This window comes from Anarhichas minor, unplaced genomic scaffold (genome assembly GCF_050575085.1).
Source record: "Anarhichas minor isolate MPS153535 unplaced genomic scaffold, ASM5057508v1 ptg000023l, whole genome shotgun sequence".
NCBI classification, from domain to species: domain Eukaryota; kingdom Metazoa; phylum Chordata; class Actinopteri; order Perciformes; family Anarhichadidae; genus Anarhichas; species Anarhichas minor.
In genome coordinates this window covers 561,426-588,894 of record NW_027466469.1, presented here as the reverse complement: position 1 = coordinate 588,894, position 27,469 = coordinate 561,426, and the positions used below count along the sequence as shown (strand labels likewise).

At 42.1% G+C, this 27,469-nt stretch overlaps 1 protein-coding gene across 4 annotated transcripts in view; it reads right to left on the bottom strand.

Annotated features, from left to right (window-relative positions):
- Positions 1-870: 870 nt before the first annotated feature.
- Positions 871-27,469, bottom strand: part of slc12a5a (solute carrier family 12 member 5a) — a 141,971-nt gene continuing 115,372 nt past the window's right edge. Inside the window, exons 5-26 of one of the 4 annotated variants that reach the window (XM_076096834.1) lie at positions 20,158-20,212; positions 18,819-18,949; positions 14,889-15,136; positions 13,903-14,114; positions 12,585-12,752; positions 12,378-12,476; positions 10,954-11,011; positions 10,667-10,841; positions 10,430-10,548; positions 10,023-10,121; positions 9,830-9,949; positions 8,685-8,789; positions 8,191-8,359; positions 6,461-6,656; positions 5,977-6,146; positions 5,568-5,699; positions 4,762-4,869; positions 4,133-4,258; positions 3,305-3,537; positions 3,072-3,086; positions 2,761-2,894; positions 871-962 (exon numbers count right to left, since the gene is read on the bottom strand). In XM_076096834.1, coding sequence (XP_075952949.1) covers positions 871-962; positions 2,761-2,894; positions 3,072-3,086; positions 3,305-3,537; positions 4,133-4,258; positions 4,762-4,869; positions 5,568-5,699; positions 5,977-6,146; positions 6,461-6,656; positions 8,191-8,359; positions 8,685-8,789; positions 9,830-9,949; positions 10,023-10,121; positions 10,430-10,548; positions 10,667-10,841; positions 10,954-11,011; positions 12,378-12,476; positions 12,585-12,752; positions 13,903-14,114; positions 14,889-15,136; positions 18,819-18,949; positions 20,158-20,212 — 2,964 coding nt within the window. The remainder of the gene's footprint in view (positions 963-2,760; positions 2,895-3,071; positions 3,087-3,304; positions 3,538-4,132; positions 4,259-4,761; positions 4,870-5,567; positions 5,700-5,976; positions 6,147-6,460; positions 6,657-8,190; positions 8,360-8,684; positions 8,790-9,829; positions 9,950-10,022; positions 10,122-10,429; positions 10,549-10,666; positions 10,842-10,953; positions 11,012-12,377; positions 12,477-12,584; positions 12,753-13,902; positions 14,115-14,888; positions 15,137-18,818; positions 18,950-20,157; positions 20,213-27,469) is intronic. The other 3 variants (XM_076096835.1, XM_076096837.1, XM_076096836.1) reach the window with 3 other exon arrangements.

Sequence of the window (27,469 nt, the reverse complement as noted above, 5' to 3'; positions counted from 1 at the left end):
TTGGCACTAACAGTGGCCACGGGGATGAACAGCCACTAAGAAATGAGTTGATAGGAGGACAGGTAGAAAGACGGTGATGGCGGTAACGGAACGAGTATAAACACACACAGGTATAAGGACGCCATGCTAACGAGTGATCGGGTTAAAGATGGCGCTTGCAGCTTTGATCCACGTGCCTTTTCAGTCTTCTTTAAATACCAATGTGAATTTCACAGTTCATGCTTCGCGACTACTCTCCTTCCAGCTGGTGGTCCTGACCGTGGGTAGCAGTGTCTTTTTGCCTTGAGAGATTAATCACATCGAAGACAACAGGCTGGTGCGCTGTGGGAGGTGTCCGATCCCCACGAGGGAGCTAAACAGACAATCCTACACCCAGCTCACGTCAGCTGGCAGAAACCGCTGCTATGCCAACACTCGTATTTGGAAAAAAAAAAACAACATCAATAAGAATCGGCAGAGATTTAAACAAAGACGGACACAAACATGCATGTGCACTCACACCTCACACCCAACACCACCACCTCCTCCTTACCGAGTCACGCAGACTCAACGCCAGTTACTACAGCAGATTACAGACAGTGTCTTTAGGAACAAATCTAGGCAGCATCTAAATGAGTCTACAGCCGGCAATAGTTATAGTAGCTTACTGGACTGGAGTGAAGGGTGTAGTAGCTGAGCATGTGACTCTGCTCGTCGGTCTGCTGGGGATGGAGCGGAGGGAGAGGTGCTGAAGCTGAGCTATCGGTTGGGTGTGAGAGGACTATCTTACAGAAATAAACGGTAAGAGCGACAGAACGAAGCAGCGTCGATGAGAGTGGGAGCAAAAGGTGGGGGGGGGGGGGTGATAGTGGGGTGGGGGGGGCTGCTCTTTCAGGAGTAGATAGTGATGACCTCGCGGCCGCCTCCGCGGACCAGGAGGACCCGGTTGAGACCGTCAGTGAGGACCTCGAGGAACTCCATGTCTTGGAGAGAAGTGTTAAAGAAACTAGAAGAAGCACGTAAGACATAAAAATAAACTGCAAGTCAACAAAACGAAGAATCAATAGTGTGGCGTTTTGGCGAAACTCATTCACTTTCTTGCTTAAGAGTTCGATGAGAAGACGTCATGACTGTACGATAACTATGAAGTTAGAGCCAGGAGACAGTTAGCTTAGCTTAGCATTAAGACTGTCAACAGGAAAACAAACTCTTTATCCAAAAGTAACAAAATATTAAAGCTCACTATTATCATGTTAAACCGTGTTTTTTTAATCCGTACTAACAACCAAAGTCGTGGTTTTACTGGAGGTAAATGTGCCAAAACTATTTGAAGTCTCTCTGGCTGTAGCCTTCTACTGATCGGACAGATGTGCGTTGGATTGATCTTCTCATCTGTCGGCAAGAAAGCGTGTTGGGAAAAACGTCAAACTATTGCTTTAAGACGTTCTGTTTGCATTTACCTGTAGAAGATGAATAAATATTGATTAGCCCAGCGGTAAATTGCTAACAATACCAGATAAACTCTTAATATATTCTCCCACCGACAGGACATCATATTAAAATGATTAAAAAGACTGCTACAAAATGAGGACAGTCAGGAAAATATTTCATAATTAGTTTTATAGAATCAACAACTGATATCAAAAAGCTTTGCAAGGGGCTGAAAGAGTAATTAAAAAGAATCAAACTCAAACATTACCTGCAAATGTTACTGAAAAGGTTCATCTTCTGCTTGCAATGGCACTGTCTGCTTATGAATCATAATTAGTTATTTGCCTCCTTGCCATCTCGCACAAATTTTCTGATAACAAATCACAGTGCCAAGTCAATTAACTTACCGTTTATTGCTCAAAATACAAAATGTAATCTTATTCCTGGAGTAGGAAAGTGCCTCGAGGCTTAAACTGATTTTGTGTCTGTAGAGCTCTACTTAAAGTTTGTGTTTTTCACACCACCTGAATGTCAATTCATTTATTTCATTCATACTTACGTAGGTCAGTGATTCAACGGCACATGGACTGGGTGTTGTGTTAGACCATCCCTTCTGTTCTTGTAAGTCCTGAGGACAGCTTTCAGATAAAAACATCCCGCTGCATTTTAAGCCTCTAGCTTTGTCCGGAGATACCTGCTCAGTGTCGGAGGTTTCTGGATCTGCCAGTGTGGCATCGTGATATTTGAGAGTTAGGAGGCTTTCACTTCAGCGACCCCAGGCCCCGATCAGAGTACACTTGACCCCAAAGTCTAGTTCGTAGATCGACTTCAAAAGGTGGTCTCGATTACGGTTCACATCAGGTGTGAAAAGAAGAACTGTATCATTGATAAATAAACATGTAAGTGGACTGCTATTTAACGCAGCTAGCAGTCAGCGAGTAGTTTTGAAAGGGCAGGTCGTTTTCAACGAAAGGCGGTTATCAGAGGTTTGATATTGTCTCCAAAATATAAACTATTGTAAGCATAACGCAAAGGTTGACTTGTATGGGCTTGGGATCTTGTTATTGGGTAGCGTTTTTCTACACGGTAGCGACAACATTAACAAATGTCACGTAGATGACGCAAGTGTACTCTGGTATGGAACAACGGGACTAAAGTGAAAGCTGAGCGGCGGGGTACAAATCAATCGTACCTAATATGGAAATGGGACAGAAACAATAGTCAGGGTACGAGTGACTCTACAGAGTCGAAGCTTACCACTTGTGTTATGAGAGCAGTGCATTCTGTCTCTAACATACCGGCGTTAAGAACTCCTCTCAGTAAGCCTACTTCTGTCCCGCTGAAGGATACAGTTCTCGTCACCTGTCCGGTTCCTGGGTGGCCCGGGCATGTTGAGGAGGACCAGCTTGGCCTCGGAGGACTTTTTGATGATGACTTCATTCAGCCGGAGCGCTGTGTGCATACGTCGCACGTTGGACTGGTTCCTGAGTGAAGACAAGGCCGCAGAAAATGAGGTCGAACTGTTTCAGAGTATTGTTACGAAGCATTTTGTGACACTAAGCTGGTCGAGGTGGAAGATGCTCATTCACACGCAACACACATCTTGGTCACTATGGGATGTAAATGAACTGAATGAGGTTCATAAGGACTTAAATACTTACAGGTTCTCCCACTCGCTGCAGCATGGCAAGAAGAGAAACACACACAATCATCACTACTAAGCTGTGAACGTATTATTTAGTGTTCCTACTCCTTTAACAGCACTCAGGCAGACCTTTTTTGGTGCGACATTGAACAGATACAAAAAGACTCGAAGGTTCTTTTTGTCAGGAACAAGAAGGCAATTCACCTTTACGACAGGTAAAAGGCTCAATGAGCATTTCAAAGCACTCACGGCTTCATGTTGAAGAAGTCTTTGATGCCCTCTGGTGTGGCTGCACCAGGCGGCTTGGCTGGTTCGCCGTCACACTTCTCAGTCCAGGTCATCTGGACCTGCTCCCCGGGGCTCTTAGCCCCCTCTGTGGGGGTCAGCGGGGTGGCCGGGGTGGCGGGGCTGGCTGGGGTGGTGCTGTCGTGGATGAGCTGGACCTGGGCGGGGGGGGACACAGGGGAAGAGGCCGACTTTGACTATGAGACGAGAGGAAGAGAGGACGGATGTGGATTCACACGTACATTACAGACGGAAGGTTGAAAGTGTCACGGTTGAGGTGGAAATGTAGGAATGCAGGTCAAAGTCACAGAGAGCCACAAGTGTTTGAGAGAGGGGGGGAGGGAGAGAAGTGAGATTAGGGAGCCTTACATTGCTCAGTCTGCATTTTATGAAGCTTCTTTTGCAGTAACATGGGCTGTGATTGAGGCAGGACAAAAGTGAATCGCTATCACATTACCTTGAAATCAGTTCAACAACCAAGCCCGGGCTGAATGTACCTTCTACTACCATTCTGTAGTACTGCTGTACCCTCTTCAGTTCATCTCCCAACATGTCTAACTATTCTTTAAATCATGTAAAGTTGTAGTATTTCTCTTACACCAAACTTCTACTTATAGTTTTCCTTTACTTTGTGTTTTGTTCTTCTACGTTATCCAGTTTTTGTTTGTCATGAAATCCCCCGGGTGGCTGGTTTTATCCCATCGCTCCCTTTGTTCCCTTCTTGCTCTGTGTTAAATCACCAACACGTGAGCACAAACTTTACACTTCGAACTGATCCCGGCCGTGCTCTACCTCTTCCTCAGGCTTCTCCTCCTTGCTGGCTTCCGGCGGGTCCTCGGTCACACTCAGCTGGGTGGTCACAGCGGCCGGGTTCTTACGGCGGATCGACCCGCGGGATGAATCGGTGATGCTCTGGATCTGTGAAGACACAGATGAAGCCAAACGAGGAGGGAGAGAGATATGAGAGGAGATTCAGAAATGTGTTTTTTTACATTTATTTATTTGATATCACCGCAATGACGTATAAAATAAAAGTTAAGTAAAAGTGAGACTTCTTCCTTTGCACTTATCAAATTGACTGACGTGGAGAACCAGGCAATCTTAAAGTTCAACAAAGAACTCGGAGGAGCTAATAATAGTACAACACTGAGATCAATATCTTTTGTTTTCCACATCTGTCAAAACGCCAACATGCTGTGATTCACAAAAGCAAAGCGGTTGCTGCTGTAGTCAACACGGACAGAGAGGGGAAATATGGTGTCCCACTGCTCCGGTTTAACCGTCGATATGCTTTTGTCCAGAGGGGTTTATGTGTCACGTCCGGTCAAATCATGTCAGCCATGCCAAGTCGGCCCGTCAAGTCTTGTCAAGTCTCTGTGTGCATCTTTGAGCGCATTTCAAAAACAACAAAACTTTCCTACCTCTCTCTCACGCTCATTCTTGGTCATTTTGATCTGTTTCAGCATCTGCGACCGTTGTTCCATCACCAGGGTCTTCTCGTAGGTGTAGGCTGAGATGTCACTGTCATGCTGAGATGAAAGAAATGGACGTTACATTTTCTTTCACTATTCCTGTTTCATACTCATTCACCAGTAGTTGTCTCTCTGTCCCTGCTGAATCCTGGATCAGATGTGCTTTGAACACAAGCATCAACTAGCCAACCGACGAGTCGACCGACCACGTCTCAAAGCTAATGTGTTTATGTCTGTTATTATTGGCCGCACCAGAAGGCAGGGTGAAAACCTGTCTTTACAGAGGAGGAGCGAGACGGGATGCATCGTACAAATGGGGATAACAGAGCACACTTTCAGGCAATCTTTCCTCGAAGGCATTGATTGTGTTGGGCTTGGTTGGTTGTACGCACAAAAAATGACAAAATAATTGTGTGAAAACTGGAGAAAAAGTGTCGAGTAAAGTGAGTGTGAATGTCTTAATGTTGATTTGTTGGACACATTCCCAATTCCAACGTCTGTAAGATGAGGGAGGGGGGGTGCGACGTTTTTCAGATTCTCGTTTGACCATCCAACTAGCACTTTGGTTTTACCGATGGCTTAACACACTAGTTCATGCTGAACCTCGCAACAGTGCAGTTTCCAGGGCAGTAATGCTTCCGCATCGCTGGGTTCTCTTATTATGTAACCAGCTGAGCTCCACTGAGATATAGATGTACTTATTTTTCAGTGGTTACAGAAATGTAAAAAGTCAGTCTAGTCTTGAGAAAACTCACCATTTCTACAACTTCCACCATGGCTTCAATACGGAGATGATAGAGGAATGTGGTCAGGTCTTTTTTCATCTGGATGCTGTTGTCGTCCAACTGGGCCACAGTGAAGATGCGCATCTTGCACTTCCTCCAAACCTGAGCAGCAGAAACAACCCTGCTGACATACTCGTACAGAATTGTTCTGTGACTCCTTTATGTTGCTTTTTTTATCATTAGTAAATCTTGTTTTATATGATTTGATTTGGCAAATTAGAACATGAAACCTCGCCACACAATACTACAGAAACTATTTCTGAGCCGCATCTCAGAGTATTAAAACTGCAAACTGTAAGAATTTAGACCATGCTTTGCTTGTTTGTACTATACTTGAAATATGTACTTTGTTTTGTAATATTAACTGACGGCACGGTACCTTGTGCTGGCGGAGAAGGAAGGGCAGCAGCATCAGCATGCCTCCATCATGGACGATCCACCATACGTCAATGTGACCCTCAGTGAAGCGCTCTCCGTTGGACGGGAAGGCCGAGATGTTCTTCGGGACGAGCATAGCCAGGTCAGCGGCGGTGGTTTCTCTGACCAACTCTGCAGAACGGACACATACAGAGAGCCAAAGTATTAGCGATACTACTTCTGTTATTGTTACAGTTATTTGATTATGATGACTATTCACATTTTTAAGGTGTGTTGGATTTTGTTTTGCATGGCTTTCTTGTAGTTAATTTGCTGTGCTTGACCTCAATGGGAAGCTTTGACATCAGCTACTCTTTTTATTAGAGAGATTTTCATTTCACCTCCACCCTCAAACAGAGAGGCTAATAGCTGGATGAGCTGCATCGGCAGAGCCAACGCTTTGACAGGATGGGTTTATTGGTTTATTTGCTTTCCCAATGACCCACCAACAAAGTTCCTCCAGGCCTGGTGCTCGTCTCCCTGCCTCCAGTTGCGTGGCCAGGACACCAGCACAGCGTTATGTTTCAGGCCTCCTAGCCCACTGGCCTGGAGGAGGTGGGAGGTGGCGTCGCGCAGGTTCGAGGACACGGTCACCTGACAGAAGCCCTTCACCTTCTCAGTCTCCATCAGTTTACGCAGCGCCTAGAAAGACGAGACAGAGAATAAATGTTACCACGGTTCAGAGAACAGGTAACAGCCAGAGGCTAGCTTAGTGTTAGCCTCTGGCTCGCAGGGTTGTTTTGCCCGAGAAACTCACCAATAAAACATCCGAGAACCAAACCATTGTAAATGATCCAGTATTTAAAGACACCTGCCTTTTGCACTTTTGACTTTGATGTGATACTCACAGAACTATTTATATATATATATATATATATATATATATATATATATATATATATATATATAAAAAGAAAGTTGTGAATAGATTTTTGTATGACATGAGTTTAGATTCCAGGTCCAGTGAGGACTGCAGGTAAGTCGCAATGGAAAATAAAATCAAGTAATTAAAAAACATAAATATTAGTACTGGGCAAAAATTACAATTTTTTATCGCGATTAATCGCATGATTTTCTGCGATTAACCGCGATTAACCACATTGTTATGCGCAAAATTCAATAATGAATTCAAAAGTAGTGTATTGCGCACTTTTATTTTGAAAGTACTGCTATATGAACAAAAGTGCAAAAACATTTGGTTTGTAAACACTTTAAACACATCAGGTGCTTTTTAACAGCAGTATTCCCTTTACACAGCAGCAGTTAAAATATTTCTTGTAAATCTCAACTTAAACATTATTGTAATCAAATCAAATATAAAACCAAAGCTATTTGCCACTGCCAGGGCATTAACGCGTTATCTAGTTTGTTATAGAAAAACAAGTTACCCTCAGAGTCCAGGGCCACGATCATAACATTATAACAGGCAACAGCAAGTTAACATTTATAAATCTGTTTTCTTTTTTTTTCTGAACAGGTACCAGCAGAAACATTTTTCTTTTATCAGGGTTAGGGTTAGACAGTCTATGTTCAGTAGCAGGTGTGTTAGAGTAAGGTGAAGTGGTCGAGCACAAACAAAAGTACACAGCTGGGATTCACTGTGCAGGGGACTTTTTAGTCTGTGAAGTCCAAAGAAAACACTTTCAGTGATGCAGGTTGGGTAGTTACACAATGACTAAATGAACTGCATTCATCCATTCCTCCCACCCCAAATGCTCTCATTGGTTGAGACGAGTGATGACGCCCAACCCAAGCCAATACTGATCAACATCCCGCCCCTCCTGTGACCCATGGTTTGTCTGTCCGTGTATTCAGAGCCAGTGAGCAACGGACTTTCAAAATAATAATAATAATAATAAATAAAAAACTGCATTACATAACTGCGTTAATTAATTATTGGGTTAACGCGATAATAACGCGTTAACTTGCCCAGCCCTAATAAATACCAATATATATATACACACATTTGTACAAACACTTAACAGAACACAGGTATCCATGTTTGACACATTTTAGTCATAAGTATGTCTATTTTCAAGTATGTCTTTTTGGCAGCTGTCGAGGCATAGTTTGCTTATCTGTGATCAAATTTAATAAAATACATTTTCTTCCACAGAAGAACAGATTTTGAAAGTGCTTCCGTCTTAAGATTTTAAAGAGTTTTAGGGCTCCCTACCTGCTCTGCACGCTGGGTCTGTTCGTGGTTCTCCAGGAAGGTTCCCACTAGAGCTGTTCCAACAATGGTCAGACCTTTGCCTGCCTTGAGCTGGTTGGTCAGAGAGAGCAGACGAGGCTGTTCCACGTTTTGCTCTGCATCTGTACTAACTAGCGTCAACAACTGGGGCCTGCAGAGAGGGGAGAGAAAGTGAAAACACCAGGCAGAAAAAAGTCGAGGGAAAGAAATGCAGAAAAGGGAGAGCAACGAAGAATCAAATAGATGCGTGGGGAAAGAAATGGCAGGGTGGGACAAGTATAAGTCCTAGTTGGCAAGGAGAGACAGAGAAAAACAGCATGGAAGGTTGATGCGTTAATATGAGTTCACAAACACTTCTCAATGTTTGACAGCTTTGATGAGGAGAGTCACATTAACGGAGAGACTCGTTCATTTCTATGTTAATTAGAACCAGGATAAAACATCACAATGTGTGACTTTGTGTTGGTGCGTTATACCTCCAGTTCTTGGTGTGCGGTGGACCTTCTTCCAGCCGCATGAGAGCGTAACGTGCCGCGCTCAGAGACAGACCTCGTATCCCATCTCCCCACTCTTTCTCCGCACTGTGACACAAACAAGCGCCAATCAATATTCCTCAATCAGAACATGAACAAAAGTTCAGCAGCTTCGTTCTAAATATAAAACCTGACAGTGATACAGTCGACTTCTAGACGACAGTTTGACATAATGCAGTGTGATTAAGGATTAGGCACCACTGTTAAATGTCAAGTTAACATGATGTCACTCACCACAGGGAATTATAGCGCTTAAATACTCAGTGTGCATTGCTTGGTACAACTCCATCATAAGCATGGATGGATTACTGAGAGGGCACAGGCCACTATTTTAAGACAGAATCATCATCTCACGCTTTCTTTGCTGGCCTCCTATGTGCACTTGTGTTTAGTATAATATATGGTTCAGTGAGGATCTACTGTGGCAGAAAGCTTTAGACACGAGTCCGACAGCCACTCTATCTCCAGTGTGAACTAAATACTGAAGTTCAGGTGCCGTTTCTGAACCAACGGCAGCACCTTACAGGTCTGCTTCACCTGGAAAATGTCATTGAAATAGACGCAAAGTAATTACAGACAACACAGCTACTGTATAGTTTTTAAATATTTACATACATCGTTTGTAATTACTTTGTGTCTCTTTGAGTCTGGGGGATTTGCTCCGATATAGGAGGGGTGAGGGGGCGTTTCACGTGCCCAGTTGTCTAATAATCCACCCATAATGATAAGGAGGAGATTATGTGTAACACATGGTATTTACATGTTTCCTACAGTATAATAAGTGTTTTGCGAGGACATCAGCACTCTCACATGAGGAACAGGAGCCAAAACAAACAGAAGTACTAAAACCCAAAACACCAATTTCCCTTTAAACCCCTAAACAAAAAAATATTGATGGTGTGGATTTAGAAGCTCTCAAAATACAGCACACAGACTCAGACTCACACTCACACACACACACACACACACACACACACACACACACACACACACACACACACACACACACACACACACACACACACACACAAGCTAAACCCAAAGGCAGCCAGCGAATCCAATCTCTCCTGGGGTTGTGCTCCACTCACCCTGCGAACTCGATATACTTGTAGATAGAGCCAGCAATAACCATGGCGACGATGGCGTAGTACCAGGAGCAGATGAACATGAGAGTGAGACACAAGCTCATCCCCAGGAAGGACAGAGCCCTGTGGAGAGACACAGAGAGTGAGGTAGAGGCCCAGAGAGACACATGTAGAATTAACTTAATATACAACGGACCAGTGGTAGAACTTGAAGCGGGGTCTCCAGTTTGGAGTTCTCAGTAGCGTCTGCAGAGCACAGGCCAAGTTCACAAACATGTAGCACATCAGGAAAAACCTGCAGGACACACACACAGACACTCAGTTTAAAAACAAAGCCCTTCTTATGTCCTTTGACATAATCGAGTGATTTCACCCTGATTGCAGTCCAAGAAGTGTGTTGTCTTAATATCCGTCACATTCGCTGGTATTTATATGTATTAGTAGAGCAGAAAAGCGTTTTGCCCTTTGTGTGATGAGCTAAATCTTGAGCCCATAAAATTTAGCATTTGCATCGTTTAAGGAATAGCGGCGGACTTCCTGCTCTGAAGTCTCCCACTGTTGGTTCTTCAGAAACGGCAGTTAATTAGAGAGTTCAGTGCTCACATGGAGAGGATGGGAGCTACCGCATCCAGGGAAGCAATGAGGATGCCGCTCTCGCAGATACAAGCTGTCAGCAGGAGGGACCATGTGGGTTCTCCGTTGGCCTTTGCATGGCCGAAGATCTGTGGAGACAACACAGATACATTAACTGTCTGCTAGGTGTGCTGTTTGTCCCAGTATGTAAAATCATTGGAAAAGGCAAGGAAAATGATGACGTTGTAAATACGTAGACAGACTGACCCGGAGGGCGGGCACGATGCCGTCCTTGGCGATGGCTTGCATGAGACGAGGCGCTCCTGTCAGACTCTGCAGCCCCGCCCCGCAGGTGGAGAAGAAGGAGCCAATCACGATCACCCATGGTGACGGCCAAGCCAACGTGCCAATCACCAAATTCCCGTGGACTCCCTCTCCGAACCTTAAGGAGATGGGGAAAGGTTGTTTGCACTATTAATAGCAAGCATAGTATGGAAAGAATCATCAGTTGTTTACAGGGTTTGTCTGTCTCAGCTAACAAAGGATTGACTTACTTGTCCCTGAGGACCACACCCTCGATGCAGGCACCAAACAGAATCACACTGGACATGTCTAAGCAGTTATGCATCAGGAAAGTAAAAGTATTTCACAGACGGGTGTCATTAATGCTCTTTAGATGAGACCTGTTTAGTGACGGACGGGACTTGATTAATAAAGACATCATCAACCTTTCCCTTTGAAGATGCACTGAATAATCTGATAAACCAATAAACTGTGTTTGCTGAGAAAAGACAATCAATCGATTTTGTTTAGGATAATATCTCAGAGATCAATGCCAATGTAACTAATATCCTTCTGCTTTATTAACTTGTGATTGCATGGGCAGCCCACTGATGCGATTAGACGTCCTAATCAAATTTGTTTGGACTCCAAGCTGATTACTCCGAGATACATGGAGGACAATCAAGATGGCTGCTTCGGAGTTAGAGGCCTGTTTGTTGAAGTACAGCCAAATGACGTGTCACACGGCTCTTTTTTATGCTCAAGAATCTTTAGTGTTACATTATTGTGCATCTTTTACTTCTGCTTCATCATTTTACAGCAGAAGACATTTTATATAAAATAAAACATGAACATGTTGGAGAACTCAAATGTATTTGATAGAATCTGAATTGTAAGTCGCTTTGGATAAAAGCGTCTGCTAAATGACTGTAATGTAATGTGATGTCATTTGAGTGAAAAACAAACTAGCTGATATTGGACTGACTCAGTAGCAATGCCACCATGAATTAAGAAAAAGAGAGTCAACGTCATCTCCCATGAACGATACAGGCCTACTTCAGAAAAACGATGCAATGGCCCCAATCAAAATCAGACTGGTATTGTCGCAGTAATGACCTTTCACAAATCAAAATGTTGACCTTTAATTATGGCGCTCCCTGCACGCTAATCAGTGTGTTTTTGTTACAGTGGAGCAAAGCGACCACAGTGCGTCGTCGCTTCAAGTCCCGTCAACATCGGACCAGTGGTGTGTGACGTATCATCGCTGAGCTTAAAATACTATTTGAGTGGATATCTGGCTGGAATACTTCTATTACTTTTAGATGTCTAGTATTCCTACTGTAACTGCGGCACATGTTTCATATTGCCCATACTGTATATATATAGTGTATTTATACCTCTTACTGTTTATTCCACATTCTATTTATTCTGTATTCTGCATTTCAGTGTCTCAGTATTTATACATTGTGCAATGACAATAAAGTTGAAAATAATCTAAACAAGGTCATAATTAGGATTTGTGTAACATTAACAATCCTGTAAAGTATATTTGACTTGTAATGTCTTCTCTGGGATACAATATTTGATATATGGCATCATTTTAAATATCAAAATTGTATGGAAAACTAAAATATTTTTGAAATTGGTCTGTGCAGCGACCCTTGCTATCCTGTAGGGGGCAGTAGTGGGAGGATACAGACAAAGGAGGTGGTGGTGATGGCTGCAATGGTTCCAATGGGGATGGACTTCTGGGCATCCTTCAGGTCTCCAGAGCGGTTGGAGCCAGCCATGATCCCTGAACACATAGTCGAGAAGCAAACATTAACAAGATCAAGGAGATTCACACACGTACAAACACAGGGCGAGTTGGCAGAAGCAGAATATCAATAATCCAGATCTTCACCTGTCACAGAAGGGAAGTAGATGCCGACCAGCAACGTAAAGAAGCTGGCGATGTCGGCCAACACGTAGCGGTTTGCGTTGGTCAGAGGGTCGTCCGGGTCCTCCACTGAGTCCATGTTATTTCTGGCAATCAGATCCCCTTTCTCATAGTAGATCGGAAACATGTTCTCTGGACGGGCGAGAGGGTCGTGGAGAAGAATTGAGTGGAGAGAATCTAAGACCACCTGAATTACTTAAGGTATGCAGTTAAAAGTGATTTATACTTTTACATCGTTACTTTGATGCTCTGTATTTGTTTTACAATAAACACAAACAAAATGCATTCCAGGAGTTATTTCGTAGGGATTTTAAGCAACACTAGGCTCCAAAAGGCCTGGACTTAAAATCAAGTCGAAGTATGGTCGTCTCCCACCTAAACCTGCTGTGGTGCTCCAACTGTGACTTTTAAGAGCTAGCCCCAAAAACAAATACACGGTAATCAGATCACTGGTATAAACCACCGTTTGATTGATTACATTGCTGTCATAAAGCAGCGTCTTCTAAACATACAGTGCCTATAAAAAGCACTGAATCAAAGAGGATTTAATGTGACTTTTTTACACTAATCAACAGAAAAAATATGTTTATGGAAAAACACATTACATACTAACAATTACAAATAAAAACAAAGTATTCACCCCCTTTAATAGGTGACAGGTGAAGCCATTTGGTTGTAGAAGTCTCTGACTAGCTGCCATTAAAGGGTTTTTGTTAAAACATTCATAGAGGGTGAATTATTTTTATAGACATATTAACAAGGCTTTGATTTTTTTAAACGTGGATCCTTAACACGGGGCTTACTGTTAGCCCTGTGATAACGAAGAGAGAGAGAGAAACGAGGTTAAGCTAGCTCTGGGCTTTCCATAGCCTCGGGTTTCTGGTCGCCCACGGCTGACAAACGTAAGCGCTGCTGCAGTCAGGGTCCCTTACTTCATCATTTTCCACATTTCCAGGAAAGACTTTCAGACTCTGATATTTATTTCTATATCACAGACATTCAAAAAAATCTATTCTAATCCAATTTAGCAAGTTCAGTGAATCTATTATTTATCAGTGACAGCCTTCCTTAATGATTTAATTATTCCTTATTTATGCTTAATGCCCCTTATTGTTTTTCCTATTTGACTACAGATGTTTGTACAACAGAAAATCACTCAGAAATACAAAGCTCACAGCTTTAACCTGCTTTAAGACATCTGTTCCACAATATTTCAGTTTAACAAAACCCTTTTCCTTTTTGTGTTTGTGTGGACATGCAGATCCAAACTGGATAAACCAACCTGCCAGGATTCCACTGGTGATCCCTGGGATGCCCTGTATCTTGGTCACATTGTTGGATGTGAAGTACCTGTCGCAGGTAGCATTGAGTAAAGGTGAGTCACAGAACATGCGCCACAGCTGGGTGGTGACGGTCCCGTTAGCTGTCTCAACGGTCTTGGCACACACATCGAAGTTCTTCGAAACCAACGTGCGGTTGCCCAAGAGACACACACTGGAGAGAGGAAAAGCACAAAATTTGTTTTTGACGTCTTGCATAATACAAATAATAATATAAAGCATTAATACAAATAACAACATAAGCAATAATTATAATAGAAACATTTTATAAAAACAATAATCATTATTATAAGAATTTGAATATTTATAACATCAGAATAATAACAATAATAACACATTTAATTACAAAATGCCAAATTTGAAAATCAAAGAATCTCATTTGTTTGAAATTTCAAAGACAACACTAACAACACTATTCTCACCAGGAAGCACTGATTTAGTGATTTTTGACGTCCAGACGTCCGAGCTAAAATGTGTTAAAGTGTGTTGAAAAGTAGACGTCTAGGTTACATGTAACTGTTGATTCATCAGCATCTTAACAACTATACTTCAGTGTGTAGCAGATTTAGCTCCAACTTAACCTACAAGTCTAAAGGTCTTGGAGCTGGTCAGTATGAACTGTAGTGTTATTGGCACACGGGGGAAATAAAGCTGAAGGAACAGAAACGTGTCAAAGCAAGTGGAGTATTTCAATGAAAACAAAACAAATACTTTGTTCATTTAAGAGCTTTCAAATCAACTCAGATGGCTATGTAGCATCCAGTCAATGTAGTGACATGTTGCTACACACCTAGCGCGTGTTGTGTGCTTGTGTTTATACATTAGGTGTGTTTCTCCGCCTGGATGGGGGGGGGGGGGGGGGGGTCATGGTTATGTTTTGAAGGCTAAGCTTGTATTCTTTTGGACCGTCTTGGTCGTCACTGCTTACGGGAAATCCGGAGCATCGATGCCGGTCTTGATGACGCCGGCGTAGACGGCCAGGATGGAGAGAATGACACAGGCCAGAAACACCAGGGCCAGCTTGTTGACGTACTTCACGCCGACAAACACCACCGTGGCCATGGAGGTCAACAGGATGGTCCCGTACACGCGCATGTTGTTCAGCAGGGCGGCCTCTGCCTCGGCGCCCTCCAGGCCCTCCAGGGGAAAGATTGCCGCCTGGGGCACTATGTAGATCTGAAGCAGAAGGTTGTGTTATTATTGTTTTTTGTATATATATATCCAGGGATATCACACCGGCAACTTTTCTCATAAAACTTCCATACAATCTCATTGTTGCTCAAGGGCATCATGGTGGTAGATGTTCAGGGAGTGTTACTCATCCACTTTCCCTCCTCACTTTTCTACCAGCCTGTCTGGGGATTTAAACTCGCAGTTCACTGTTTACTGCTGAATTTAATAAATTTCACCCTCGGTAAAAAAAAAGAAAAGAAAGAAAGGATAGCCGAAACATAATAAAAGAGAGGTGAGAAAGGCTTGAGGTGAGTGAGGAGGACAACTCTGTGACGTGTGAAAACATGTGACGCTCACATTAACAGTCCTTGACTGGAGCTTGAAGCCTAAAACTGCTCTGCTATTTTAATTCAGCTTAATTAAAGAACTCAAGCGTGGTATTAATATTCAAAATGAACGGCCTTTATTACACTTTTACTACGGGTCAATCCAAGAATAGTACCATCATATATAAAAATGGTAAACCCCTAATTAGCCCGTCAGTATCTGTCATCAGCTTTAGATGATTCATGCCGAAGCGCTTACATAACCATGGGAATGTCTCTTTTTTTTTTTTTCAAGTAATCATTTGGTTTCCACCCAAAACAGTTGAATCACCATAAAGAGGAAATCAAATTGAGAAGTACAGGCAGGGAGTCGTGGTTCATTTTGGCCATTTGGCTGAAGAAAGTGATCTGGTGCTAAGAGCAGCATTATCACTAGGCAAACAAATCTCCTGCTTCGCTGTGAACTGTTCGTGCTTCCTAAAATAGCAGCATCAGTTTGTGTTCTTGGCTTGGGTGGAAGGATGAAACGTATTCAAATCAGCCCTCTCCAGATCCGCTCCTTACAATTCTGCAGGGATTGTTATTTTACAATGGAAACTAAGCCAGCTTTGACCCAGAAGACAGAATTAACCTCCGGGCATGATCAAACTCTGCATATCCATTAGAGGCAACCAGAAGGAGAATAATGGAAGAATACAAAAATAAAAAACACACTCCGGTAGGTTGATAACAGTGGACCAAAGTGATGAGAGCTGTTTCAAGGAATTGCCAGTGTCTTGATCGCTCGCTAATGCAGTATTTGCATAATTACCCAACAGAGGGGGACTGCAGTGGAAGGAGTGTAGAATAAAAGGCAGAGGAGGAGGAGGAGGAGGAGGAGGAGGAATGAAGATCGAGATGAAAGATCCCTGCATTTCGTCAACTGATGAGAATTCACGTTGAAGAACACTCAGCTTGAGAAAAAAATAGCTTCAAAGCGCTTTGAGGAGGAAAATAAACTGAAGGAGAGCTGTGTTTTTCAAAGGCATGAGTGATGCACTGCTAGGTGTCATTTTTATTGGGAGCACAAGTCTTTTTTTTCCACATTTGCCAATTCTCCATTATTTTTTACTTTTAATGCACTGACGTGTCACCAGTCCACAGCAATCAAGCTGCACTGCATTCTGCTGACAGGGGTACAGTGACATCAAACATTCTTCCTGGATTATATTCCACTCATTTAGACTTTGATTAAAAACCTTTTAAATACACAGTGAAGCAAAAAAATACATTTTCCAAGTTCTAATCCTGTCTTTTTAAAAAAAAATATGTCAAAAAAAATTGGAACATTTTTGGTCAAAGTGTTTAAATTGTACATATCTTAAACATATATTTCTATGATTGTCATGACAATAGTTAAAGGAAAAGCTCGCCATTTTGGTAAGTCCTACTTTTAGTCAAGTCATGCTGGTTAGCTTAGCTTAGCATAAAGACTGGAAACAGGAAGAAACAGATAGCTTAGCTCTGTCTAAAGCTCATTAATTACCACGTAATATGTTGATTGTTTAACCCATGTCTGAATTTTTGAAGCTACTAACTGGCGGCTGGCTGTTGCTTCATACTGAACGCACGGACATGAGATTGGTCTTAATCTTCACATCTAACTTGGCAAGAAAGTGTATGTCAAACTATTCATTTAATCGAATTGCTCCGAGAAACTGCTTCTGCTATACGACTGCTATGCAAAAATGGTCTTTCAGTCGGATTAGTCTAAGACATTTTAATATCAAAGATACCTTTTTTAGAAAAGAGAAAGAAAGTGTTCCCATATTCTCAGTAGACATCAGTGGTTGGTTTCCTGAATGCCTCTTTGCTGCTGCTTGTGTTTTGGCTCCTCGCCTCATATAATTGAACCATTTCCAATATTGGCACACGTTTTGGGCCGGAGCAACATGGAACCAAATCTTTCATGTATCACCAACATAATTGAATCTAAGGGTTTATATTCAATCATGGCAATTCTGAACTCAGTGCTCAATCATATCACCTTCCTCTCTCTAGCGCTAGCTTTTGTGAGTGTTCACTATGGCAAAATTGTCAAAAGTATGATGTTGCAGAGTTTACTGCTGGGAAGGAAAAGCTGTGCTTTGAGTGGTCATCCCCCACTAACCTCGCAAAGTGATCCCATTATTTTCCCTTTCACTCATTGCGGTCTGGCAACACTGCATGAATTGACTTGAAATGGATGTCGTTTCAAGTAGGTTGCACAAAAGAGTGTTCTCCGTCTCTCACGTCGACATGAACCCACTTACTGGGCCGTCAGTGGTCTTTGCTTCAAATTTCTGGTCTGAGAAAACATGGCAGCTGTTCCCAGAATAAATCTGAGGTTTGCATTACTGTCTAACAAACATTCATATGACTTGGATTTATATTTGATTAATGTTTATACTTTAGCCCTCAATTTCAACTTGCACTATTTTATGTCTTAGATTCAGCTTTTACTTTCCTTTTAGATTTTCTTCTTTTTTTAAACATATTTACTGAGCATTGTTGAAAAAAGACAGAGATCCAAGATTATCATTGCCAACTGTAACTGTTGTGCATTTGATAATAAAGAGCATGAAACTTGAAATCTTGTTGCTAGCGTTGAGCTAGTTCTGCTTTGTGTTTGTTTTCACCGGGTTAGTATGGCAGCTTTTAATATGGAGGAGTTTGTGGCTAATCCTTCTCTCACTCAGTTCGTGATTTGTGGGAGATAGCAATGTATTATATCCCTGTTTCGAGTCCACTTTCAAAAGGGGAACTCAAAGCAGTTATTCTTAATAGTTTGTGTAGTAAGGGTGTCCGGTAGAGTCTCCTGGCTTAGAGGCCGCGGCAGTGGCAGCGGTATCTCCGGGTGACGGGAGCTCTGATCCTCCAGGGTGGAAGGCGACCAAGCAGCAGCCGGTTAGTTTCACACCGGCTGTGCAGAGCGGTAGGGCGGAAGCGAAGCCGCACACTTTGCCCCAGTTTGATCCCTTTTCTGAGGAGTCAACTCCTGGTTCTATGTTTGATGCTCGGTTAAAGGTGTGCCTTGCTCGTCTTCAATTAAAAAGGAAGAGCAAGAGTTTGAGCTCCGGAGGGAGTTAGAGTTAGAGACCGCTTTTAGGATCTTATCTACAATGCCTTATTTGAATAGTTGTTAAGAAAGTACTTTTTAGACACACTCTTCCAAGTGACATCTCAACTGTTGTCACTCACCTCTCGCCACAAAACCACTGAGTCCACTGGTGGGCTCACGCTGCAAATATTGTGACTGGCACAAAAAATGTAATCCTTAAAAATGTAAATGATAAAGCAGGTGAGGACTGTAACAGAAAAACAGAGAGGATATTTCTCACCAAAAGGAGCTCAATGGCCCCCAGGATGTACATGGCTCCAGCGTAGGTGGTCCCCAGATAGAAACAGATCCCCACTGCTCCCCCAAACTCAGGGCCCAGCGAACGGGATATCATGTAGTAGGCACCTCCAGCTGCACACACACACAACAGTGTTAACAGAAAATGTTTGTATGTAAATAAATGAAATGCAATGAATAGAGATGCACCGATACTGATATTGGATATCTGTTCGATTCTGACTCAAATATCTGGATCTATTATCGGATGCCACTATTTCAATAAATAACAATTCACAACATTTCCATCTATGTATATGGATTTGTTACATTTTGTCATACAAAGTCAAGAAATCACTGTTTAAAGCTACTACAAGGGACTTTAATTTTGTGTTGATTTTGTCAGTCCCTGTGAACAAAAGTGGTCGTGAATCCGAGCACCAGAGTCCCTGAGGAAAACCTCTAATTTCACTTCGGCAGGGTCCGACAGTCTGCTCCGCTCAGTACTGGTTCTAATTCTCTTGTGCCTCCCTTCCCTCCGGGGGGGCCAGTAATACGGGCTTCGCCTCCAGCAGCGTGGGGTCGGTGTCTCCCAGCCATGTATTCAACCCAAAGTATTCAATTTATAATAAAGAAAAGTAGGAAATTGCCAAGTTTGTGAAACTATAACAGGTTAATGTTTGCAATTTTTATTTAAAAAGTTATTAATTGATTGTCACACCAGGAATTGATCATATTTTTAAAGACTTAGTTTTTATGTAATTGTAAAGCTGTGCTCTCAAATAGTCGTCATTTTGGTTCTGCCATTTCTGTCATCATTGTGTTTTTACCACAGTGCTTCTATTTCCTAACAGTGTGCAAATAAAGTAACCAAGCATAAATAAATAGAGCTTAATCAGCACTTTGCAGCAGCATAAAGGCTGGTACCAGTTATAACAGACACAGTTATAATTGGTGTACAGTTCCACACATTTCCACAAGCCTGTAATTTGCTGACCCCTGCTGTATGCACTCCGACTGGTAAGACGCAGGCCATCATTACTGTGTAAACTCACATTATAAAATATAGTTATACTGCATAATGTGTCTGCATACAGATACAAATACTACATACCTTCAGTTTTACGTTTCAAGCATTTGGCTGACGTTGTATTTTGTGTAAATTACATTGTGTGACGACAAGTTAAAGTGCACAAGACCCCAGACTAAAGCTTTCAATGTTTTTGGGGATATCAAGCTGCGCTGGGCGTAATGCGCCAAAAGCAATCAGTGAAAAAGAAGATTTTAGAAGCGGACAGGCTCAAACAGGGATGACTGTGTGGTGCCAGCGTCTGCTCACCCACCTGGCACTACTCCATTGGTAGCGATGGCACTCATCGAGATGGCAGTCAGCATGGTCTGCACAGAGAGGGAGGGGGAACGACAGAGGAGCAGAAAGAAGAACATTACATCATATTCAGCAAATTCTGCCTATTCTGTGAAGAGCTGATTCCTGAGTTTCTCATCCTCTACTCCTTTAAAAAGTAGAATTTGTTGTTTTCTTTAATAAACTGTTAATTAAACCCAATTGTACTGAATGACAAATAATTGGTTTTCATCTGCAGTTGTAACAAAGTTCATGATCAATATATCTCAACAAAACTTCGGGTCAACAGCAATGATACTCAACTGACGAGCCACAGAAGGTGCCAGGCGGCCCGCCGACCCTTTTTAAATTATTAACAATGAAAATGAATTCATTGGGAGTTTTTGTACTCTTAATGCTAGAGTGCATAAAAAAAGCATCAAAACAGACTAATGGAGCTGGTTTATAAAAATCCCCCAAATGTTCTTAAATGAATTCACAACTAAAATGCAGTTGAAGTTATTAAATGAGGTAAAATATCTGATTCATCTGTCATATAAGTGCTAAAGGAAGGAAAAGTCAAGATCAACAACAATCTATCCAATAGTTGTTGAGATATTTCAGTCAATGGGCCGAGTTACACTGTTTCAATTTTATGTCATCCCTCATTTAGTATAAATCACTTCCGCTTTTCTGTCAGACAACAACTTTCAGAAGTGAAATCATACTTTCATTTCCTCCCAGTGATGCCCATGATATCAGCGTCAGGCCTGTGGTATATAACAGCAACATCACCTGTGAGATTACGTAAGGACAACACCAATTTACGGCAATGCAGAAGCTGACCGGTTGTTGATTAGATAAACAATAATGCCACCAGGCCTGTCAACAACTGTCAGAGCACATTCAGACAGCCAGTGACAACTCTAATGTAACTCTGGTGCTGAGAGAAAAACAACGGCAGAAATGTAAGGGCATGCTCGGATGGAGTTCTGCAGAGGAAGGGAGAGAGAGAGAGAGAGAGAGAGAGAGAGAGAGAGAGAGAAATGCAGGCAGCGAGTGGAAGAATGGGCCAGAAAAATAACAAATGACAAAGTGAGAAAGAGAGAGGGTAGTGTGTGTGTGTGTGTGTGTGTGTGTGTGTGTGTGTGTGTGTGACAGAACAAAGACAGCGTTAAGATTTCATCATTCTTTTTTCAAACGCTATTGTTGAATTTCTGAGTGTCTTTTTACATTTTCTGCACATGAAAGAGAGCGACGGAGACATAAAGAGAAGCATGAGGAGACGTGAGGGCAGGCTGCTTAAATCAGTGCCATCTCTCCACTGCTGTAATACTTTTCCATTTTTATTGCTATTGCAGTTTTTGTTTTAGTCATAGTTTCAATGTTTCAAAATATGCCCTTTTACAGTCTAAGATATCTTCACACAGCTGTTACTGCTTCACTTTATCAAAGCTGACCCACTTTGTGAAAGCTTTCACATTTGCAAAAAACTGTTGATGTACATATTCAGTATGAGATGGGTCTTTACCTCTTTGTAACATATGTTACAGCAGCACATCAGTGGTACAGAAAACAACCTGGCTAATCCAAATGTCAACAATGACAGCCATCTACTCCGTTATCTACAGAAACTGACTGCACAATAGGGAAAAATTGACCAAACTACTTTTGATCTGACGGATTATGAATCAGAGCCCGACAGATGCATCAAATGATTTGAGCTAATCACAGGAATATAGTTATCGGTATATGCGTCAGCTGATAAGTAACGAGCAATCGCAGCACAGAAATAAGTCTGAGTTTGAATGTTTATTATAGTTAAAGATCCCCTCCAGACATATAATAAAACATTAAAAAAAAATTTCAGCTTGGAATAATACTTTATGTCTGATATGTCTATATGATAAGTAGCCTGTTCAAAATTCTGTTAAATCTTCATATTGGACCAATGATTGACTTCCAGACTAGTTTTCATTGGTACATGTCTTCAACTGAGATTGAAGGTGATCACAGAGAAACATACCTGAGCGCACGATGGGGGACCTTTAAGTATCTTACAGAGTTTTAGCTGTGACCAGCAGCTCTATAGCTCACAGTTTCTCCATCCTTTGGCGGCCACAGTTTTCGCACTCGGAGGCTGAAATTTGGCATGGAGTTCAGTGTTTAGGTGTTTGTGTTCATTGACGAAAAAAGGTTGTGTGGCAGCGAGAGGACTATAACACAAAGGGGCAAAACTGCTTCTGTGTCAATGCATGCATGCCTGCGGTCGCAGCTATAGCTGAATGTGGGCTTGTTTAGTGGTAAAGAACTGCATTTCCATTTATTTGGGGCTCATTTTTTAGCTCAACTTTAATACATTTTTGTTATGAATGTTGTTTAAAGTTGTTTTAGACAGATTTTGTTTCCAGTAAAGGTAAGGTTATAAATTGACATTTAGTCAATTTATAACTTTAAAAGACACATGCCAGTATAGATGTTAATTGCAATTCTTTAATACCCCAAAATGTTGATGTAAAACCAGATATTGTCTGACAAATTGTTTTAGTTTTTTAAACTCTGAAATATCAATATCAGTATATAAAAACAAACAAAAAAAAAAAAACAATAATAATAATATGACTCCAGTATGAATTCAATGTTGTAATGGGTTTTACTTTTGATATCCTCTTTGCGAAATGCTTTACTTTCGGAAAATGCTTCACCCATAAATGTGATTACAAAGTATAAAAAACAACATTGAATAGTATTTTTTTCATTCATTATCACTCAGAAGTCATTGTAGTTTTCCTGCCCTGCAGTCCCTGAAGATGAAGACACAACATTGGTAACTTGGACCAGCAATAAAGAGTGAGACTTATAATGGAAGAAAGGCCTGGCGAGTCCCAGCCGGTTATGTTATACTATCATTACGTCCGTCTCTGTGAAGACTGTAATGTGGTTAGTGTCACCTGAGGGCCCGGTGGACTGACGATCAGGAGTGAAGAATGAGTGGGACTGGGCTCTGTTTCTCTCTCTAATCTAGTCGTAATGAGGCCACCAGCTCTTCTCACACCACAGCAGATAAGACAGTAATTGTTTAAGTGTTTTATCTGATGTGGGCAGCAGCCACGCAGAGGTAGTCCGTCGCATACTGAGTCTCTGAATCACCGCACAACTGGACAGGACAGCCACCAACAGAATGATATGATTTAGACGGACTAGTACAGTCAAACATGGCTGATGTACATTAGAGGTGATACTTGACATTTCAGTAATGGTAAGGGTAAAAGGCAATAAGATAAGAAAGGAGTCGCTAAAGTAAACGTTCAAACAAGGTTATGTGATTTTTACATTTTTCCTCATCATACCCTGCTGGGTGTAGGACTCATCACCTCCAACCTGCTTTCAATGTCTTCTGCAATGAGCATCAGCTGGTGAGGATGCAGACTTTTCACCCAGGACACGCTTCAGTCTAATAGCACAGTATCATTTATGAAGCCATCGAGTGCACATTGTAGGTCTTTTCACAGGCTTCTCATTTCAAAACGAGTCAACCAATGATCATGTAGCTAACGATAATTACCTAGCTAGATAGCTACAGCTGGTAAAGTATGCTAGTGCATTCGATTTATAGGAATCTACTCATACAATGTAAGTATTTTGGGGAACATTTGTGTAGCTCGATATATGAAATTGGTTCCCAATGTAGAGTAAATTGGTGTTTGGCCTTCATGCCTTCCTATTGAACAGGAGGTCTGAAATGTGAGGATGCGCTCCTTATTTAAGATAGCTATTCATGTGCGGGATTTTGTTTGCAAATGTTAAAAGTCCGCAAGACATTAATATGGTCCAGACATAACAAGCTACAGACAGGATACAGGAACTCGATCAAGCATTTAGTCTCTGCAGAGATCGGTTATTTCACTTCTATCCGCTGGTTAATTCCTGATGGTCTGTCATGTTCGTGACATGCAGATAGCAGATGATTTATTTAGTTTTTATGAAATCCTATTTGGTCAGCTTCCTTTTACTTTTAAAAGTGCCCTACTTTTATATCACACAACTCCTCTGGGCGTCACTGCAGACAGGGTTATTTAACAAATGATATCAATCAGCTGCTGTCACAAACACTGAGCATCACTCTGACGGTCCCGCACCGTTTGCACTGATCTCAGACGCTCACACAGGAAAATGAATCTGATCTGAAGTGTAAAAGAACTTGACATGTAGATGAACTATCTCAAATTCAAAACTAATATTTTTCCTCTTTTTATCTTGTATATTTCACCTGGTCACATGATTGATGGCCAAAGAGCCCAACTACTTTACCTGATGACCTCATGTGTGAATCAGCACCTGATTGGTGGACTGCTCTGGAGGCAGCAGTGCTCTGTTGTAGTAGGCAGGTTGTGCTGCATCCTTTTCCCCACTGACCCAGAGCCCGTTTTATCGTCCCACTCTCAGGCTGTGCAGGGCCTAAAACTCTGACGTTAGAGACTTTCTTTAATAGAGTATACGCCGTACTCGTCTGGTTCACTAAAACCATCTTTCTCTATGAAGCCTGGAGTCAGCAACTGTACCTCCAAAGTCGCCATGCACCCACACGCCCTCTGGCCTCTAAGCGTGCCCGTAGACGGCGTCAGATTATACCGCCTCTCCATCTGTCTTGTTCATATGGTTACATATCTGTTAAAAAGGACGATATCCTTCCAAGGCAGTGTGAATGCTGGTGAAGCTAGAATTATTGCTAAGCCGCCATGATTACGTCTGAGCCTGAGGAATGCATTTGGCGAAGGAACTAATTTAAATTTTTAAGAAAGGTCTGCTGATATAGCCGTGACGCTGACAGCAAAGGACACTTAAAGTCTGTTTCTTCCCAGAGCTACAGTCAAACTCTGATTTGGCCTTTAGTCGACCTCGGACTTCAGCAGCAATTAGTTTTGACAGGAATGGAGTTTCCACACTGCCCTGAGAGCGTGCTTCATTAGCATGCTTCATTATACAAATGCAGAAGTTTTGTCAAGTACAACTTCATCAATTCACATACAAAGGTACAGTAGAAGTCTATTTCCAGTGTGCTGTTCATCACTTGAAGTGTACCTGTGGATGGTATACTGCAGAAGGCAAAAGTGTCAGGTGAAGGAGAAGAAGGTGTTTTTTTTACTTTCAGACTGACATCGGGGGGGAAGGAGACAGAGCACAAGAGGACGAGATGCAGCTGCTTGAGCGAGGCGGAGGAGAGAGGTGGCGAAGCAGCACAAAAATTGGATGGTAGGTGAAAAGAGAGGCAGAGGAAGCAGACGGGAGGGGAGGGGGGGGGGGGGGGGGAGAGGAAATAATGAGACAGTAAAATAAAAAAAAGGGTTAGAGAAATTGAGATGAGAGTGAAAAATGAAAGGGATGAAGGAAGAAAAGCATCCTTAGCATTTAAATGAGTCACGACAGAGGGCAGACCACCCTTCCCCTCGCAGCATTTGGATTCAAGACCTGGAAGTAATGAGGAAGGCGAAACAACAGATGACTCTCCATCTAGAATATTAAACCTCATTTTATCTTGGTGACAAGCCTGCATTCATTATCTGGGCAATAAATACACACATGCAGCGCTATGTTTGAATGTATCAGCTTAGAGAACATCGTCTGCGGTCATACACTGGCTATTAAAATGGTTGTGTGTATAATTTCATAGTTAATGGTTTGTAATGTGTCAATGCTGTTACATCCTTCATATAATGACGACTCCCACAATGATCGTTAATGTTCCGTCACAATGTTGCGCGACGGAGAAATAACGGTGTAAGTGTTCGACAGTTGCAAATACGTGTCGCTGTGATTGATCATCTAATGAAAAGTGCTCCGTCACTGATATCCCATCACGCATTCATGTGAATAAAACATGGGCTGTATTTCATCAAGCTTTACAGCATGCCTTATCCCTTCCCACTTCAAGTCCTGTGGATTTCACCAAAAGGTGGGGATGGCTGCGTACATGTATGTACACACAGACACACACACACACACACACACACACACTCCTGCGATGTGTTGCTGGCAACCCCTGGAGGGCTGGGTGGTTATGTGTTATGTAAGGAGCTCAGGAGGAGAGAGGTGGGGGTTTCTCACACACCGTTCACGCTCAGGCTTATCGCCCCGGGGCTCTGCAATGAGCTCGGTGTGACTGATAAGAAAAAATGTGTGTGTGTGTGTGTGTGTATGTGAAGGATAGAAATGGTGAGAAAAAAATGAAGAGGGGAACCAAATGTACGTTTAATGGATTAAATATCCCTCAGTATGTGACATGTAAAGAAATGTCTGTGTGTGTGTGTGTGAGTAAGCATGAGACGTTTTCGCATAGAATCTGCGTTTCAAACTGAGTCTGAGCTTTTGATCTTGGAGTATTTTTTTACAATTTGACGCTATGTTTAGTATAAAAGAGACTTCCATGGAATATCTTTTCCTGTTTTAGAAAATAGATGTATCAACAATTACACTGGGATAAAATTAGTGTTCGCACATTCACCAACGAAACACGATTTTAAATATGATATACGATACCTAATTAGCAGCCATTTTACAGTTTTTAATATCCATGGAAATGATGAACATATTTCTTTGAAAAATGGTTCCGTTTTCAAATGAGTACAACAATTAAATAAAACCAGTCAAAGAAAAAAGATACTGCTTTCCCTCAGTACGCCATTTCAAAGCCCTCTCTTCACTGTCACAGAGAAACATGATTGGGAAGCATATTGCCTGTGTGTCTGTGCAGGCAACTTTGCTATGGTTGGGATTTGAGGGGGTTGTTCTATAAATACACTCTGTGCTAGAGGAGAATCTAGGCTGCACAAACACACAGACATGCCAACATACAGTCCTGCCACATCGCACGCCGCAAACAGAACGACACACAGCGCTGACAGCTGATACACAGCACAGTGTGATTAAACCGCCTTGTACGAGAACTTAAGAAGGGTTTTGTTGCAGTATATATTAAATAGCTGACATAGGATGTTGTAAAATGCATTCACCTGCTTCCTCCTGAATAGACGTTGGGCATTCAGTGAGGAGGCACATTATATGTTCCCTGACAATAAAATGCATCAAACAAGTCAAACACAATCAGAGTGGAACAGCCACTCAGATCACTGACAGCAGCGCCGTCGATCCTGTGGGACTGTGTTTTGTAATTTGCGTCCCATGGCCACGACTGGGTGTCTGTCCAACACCAAAGTCACTCTGACACATGACACCCTCTGACATTAATGGGAACCAGGGAACATCACAGTGTGTCATAATCCATTTTGTTCTTTTTACAGATCGAATGTGCG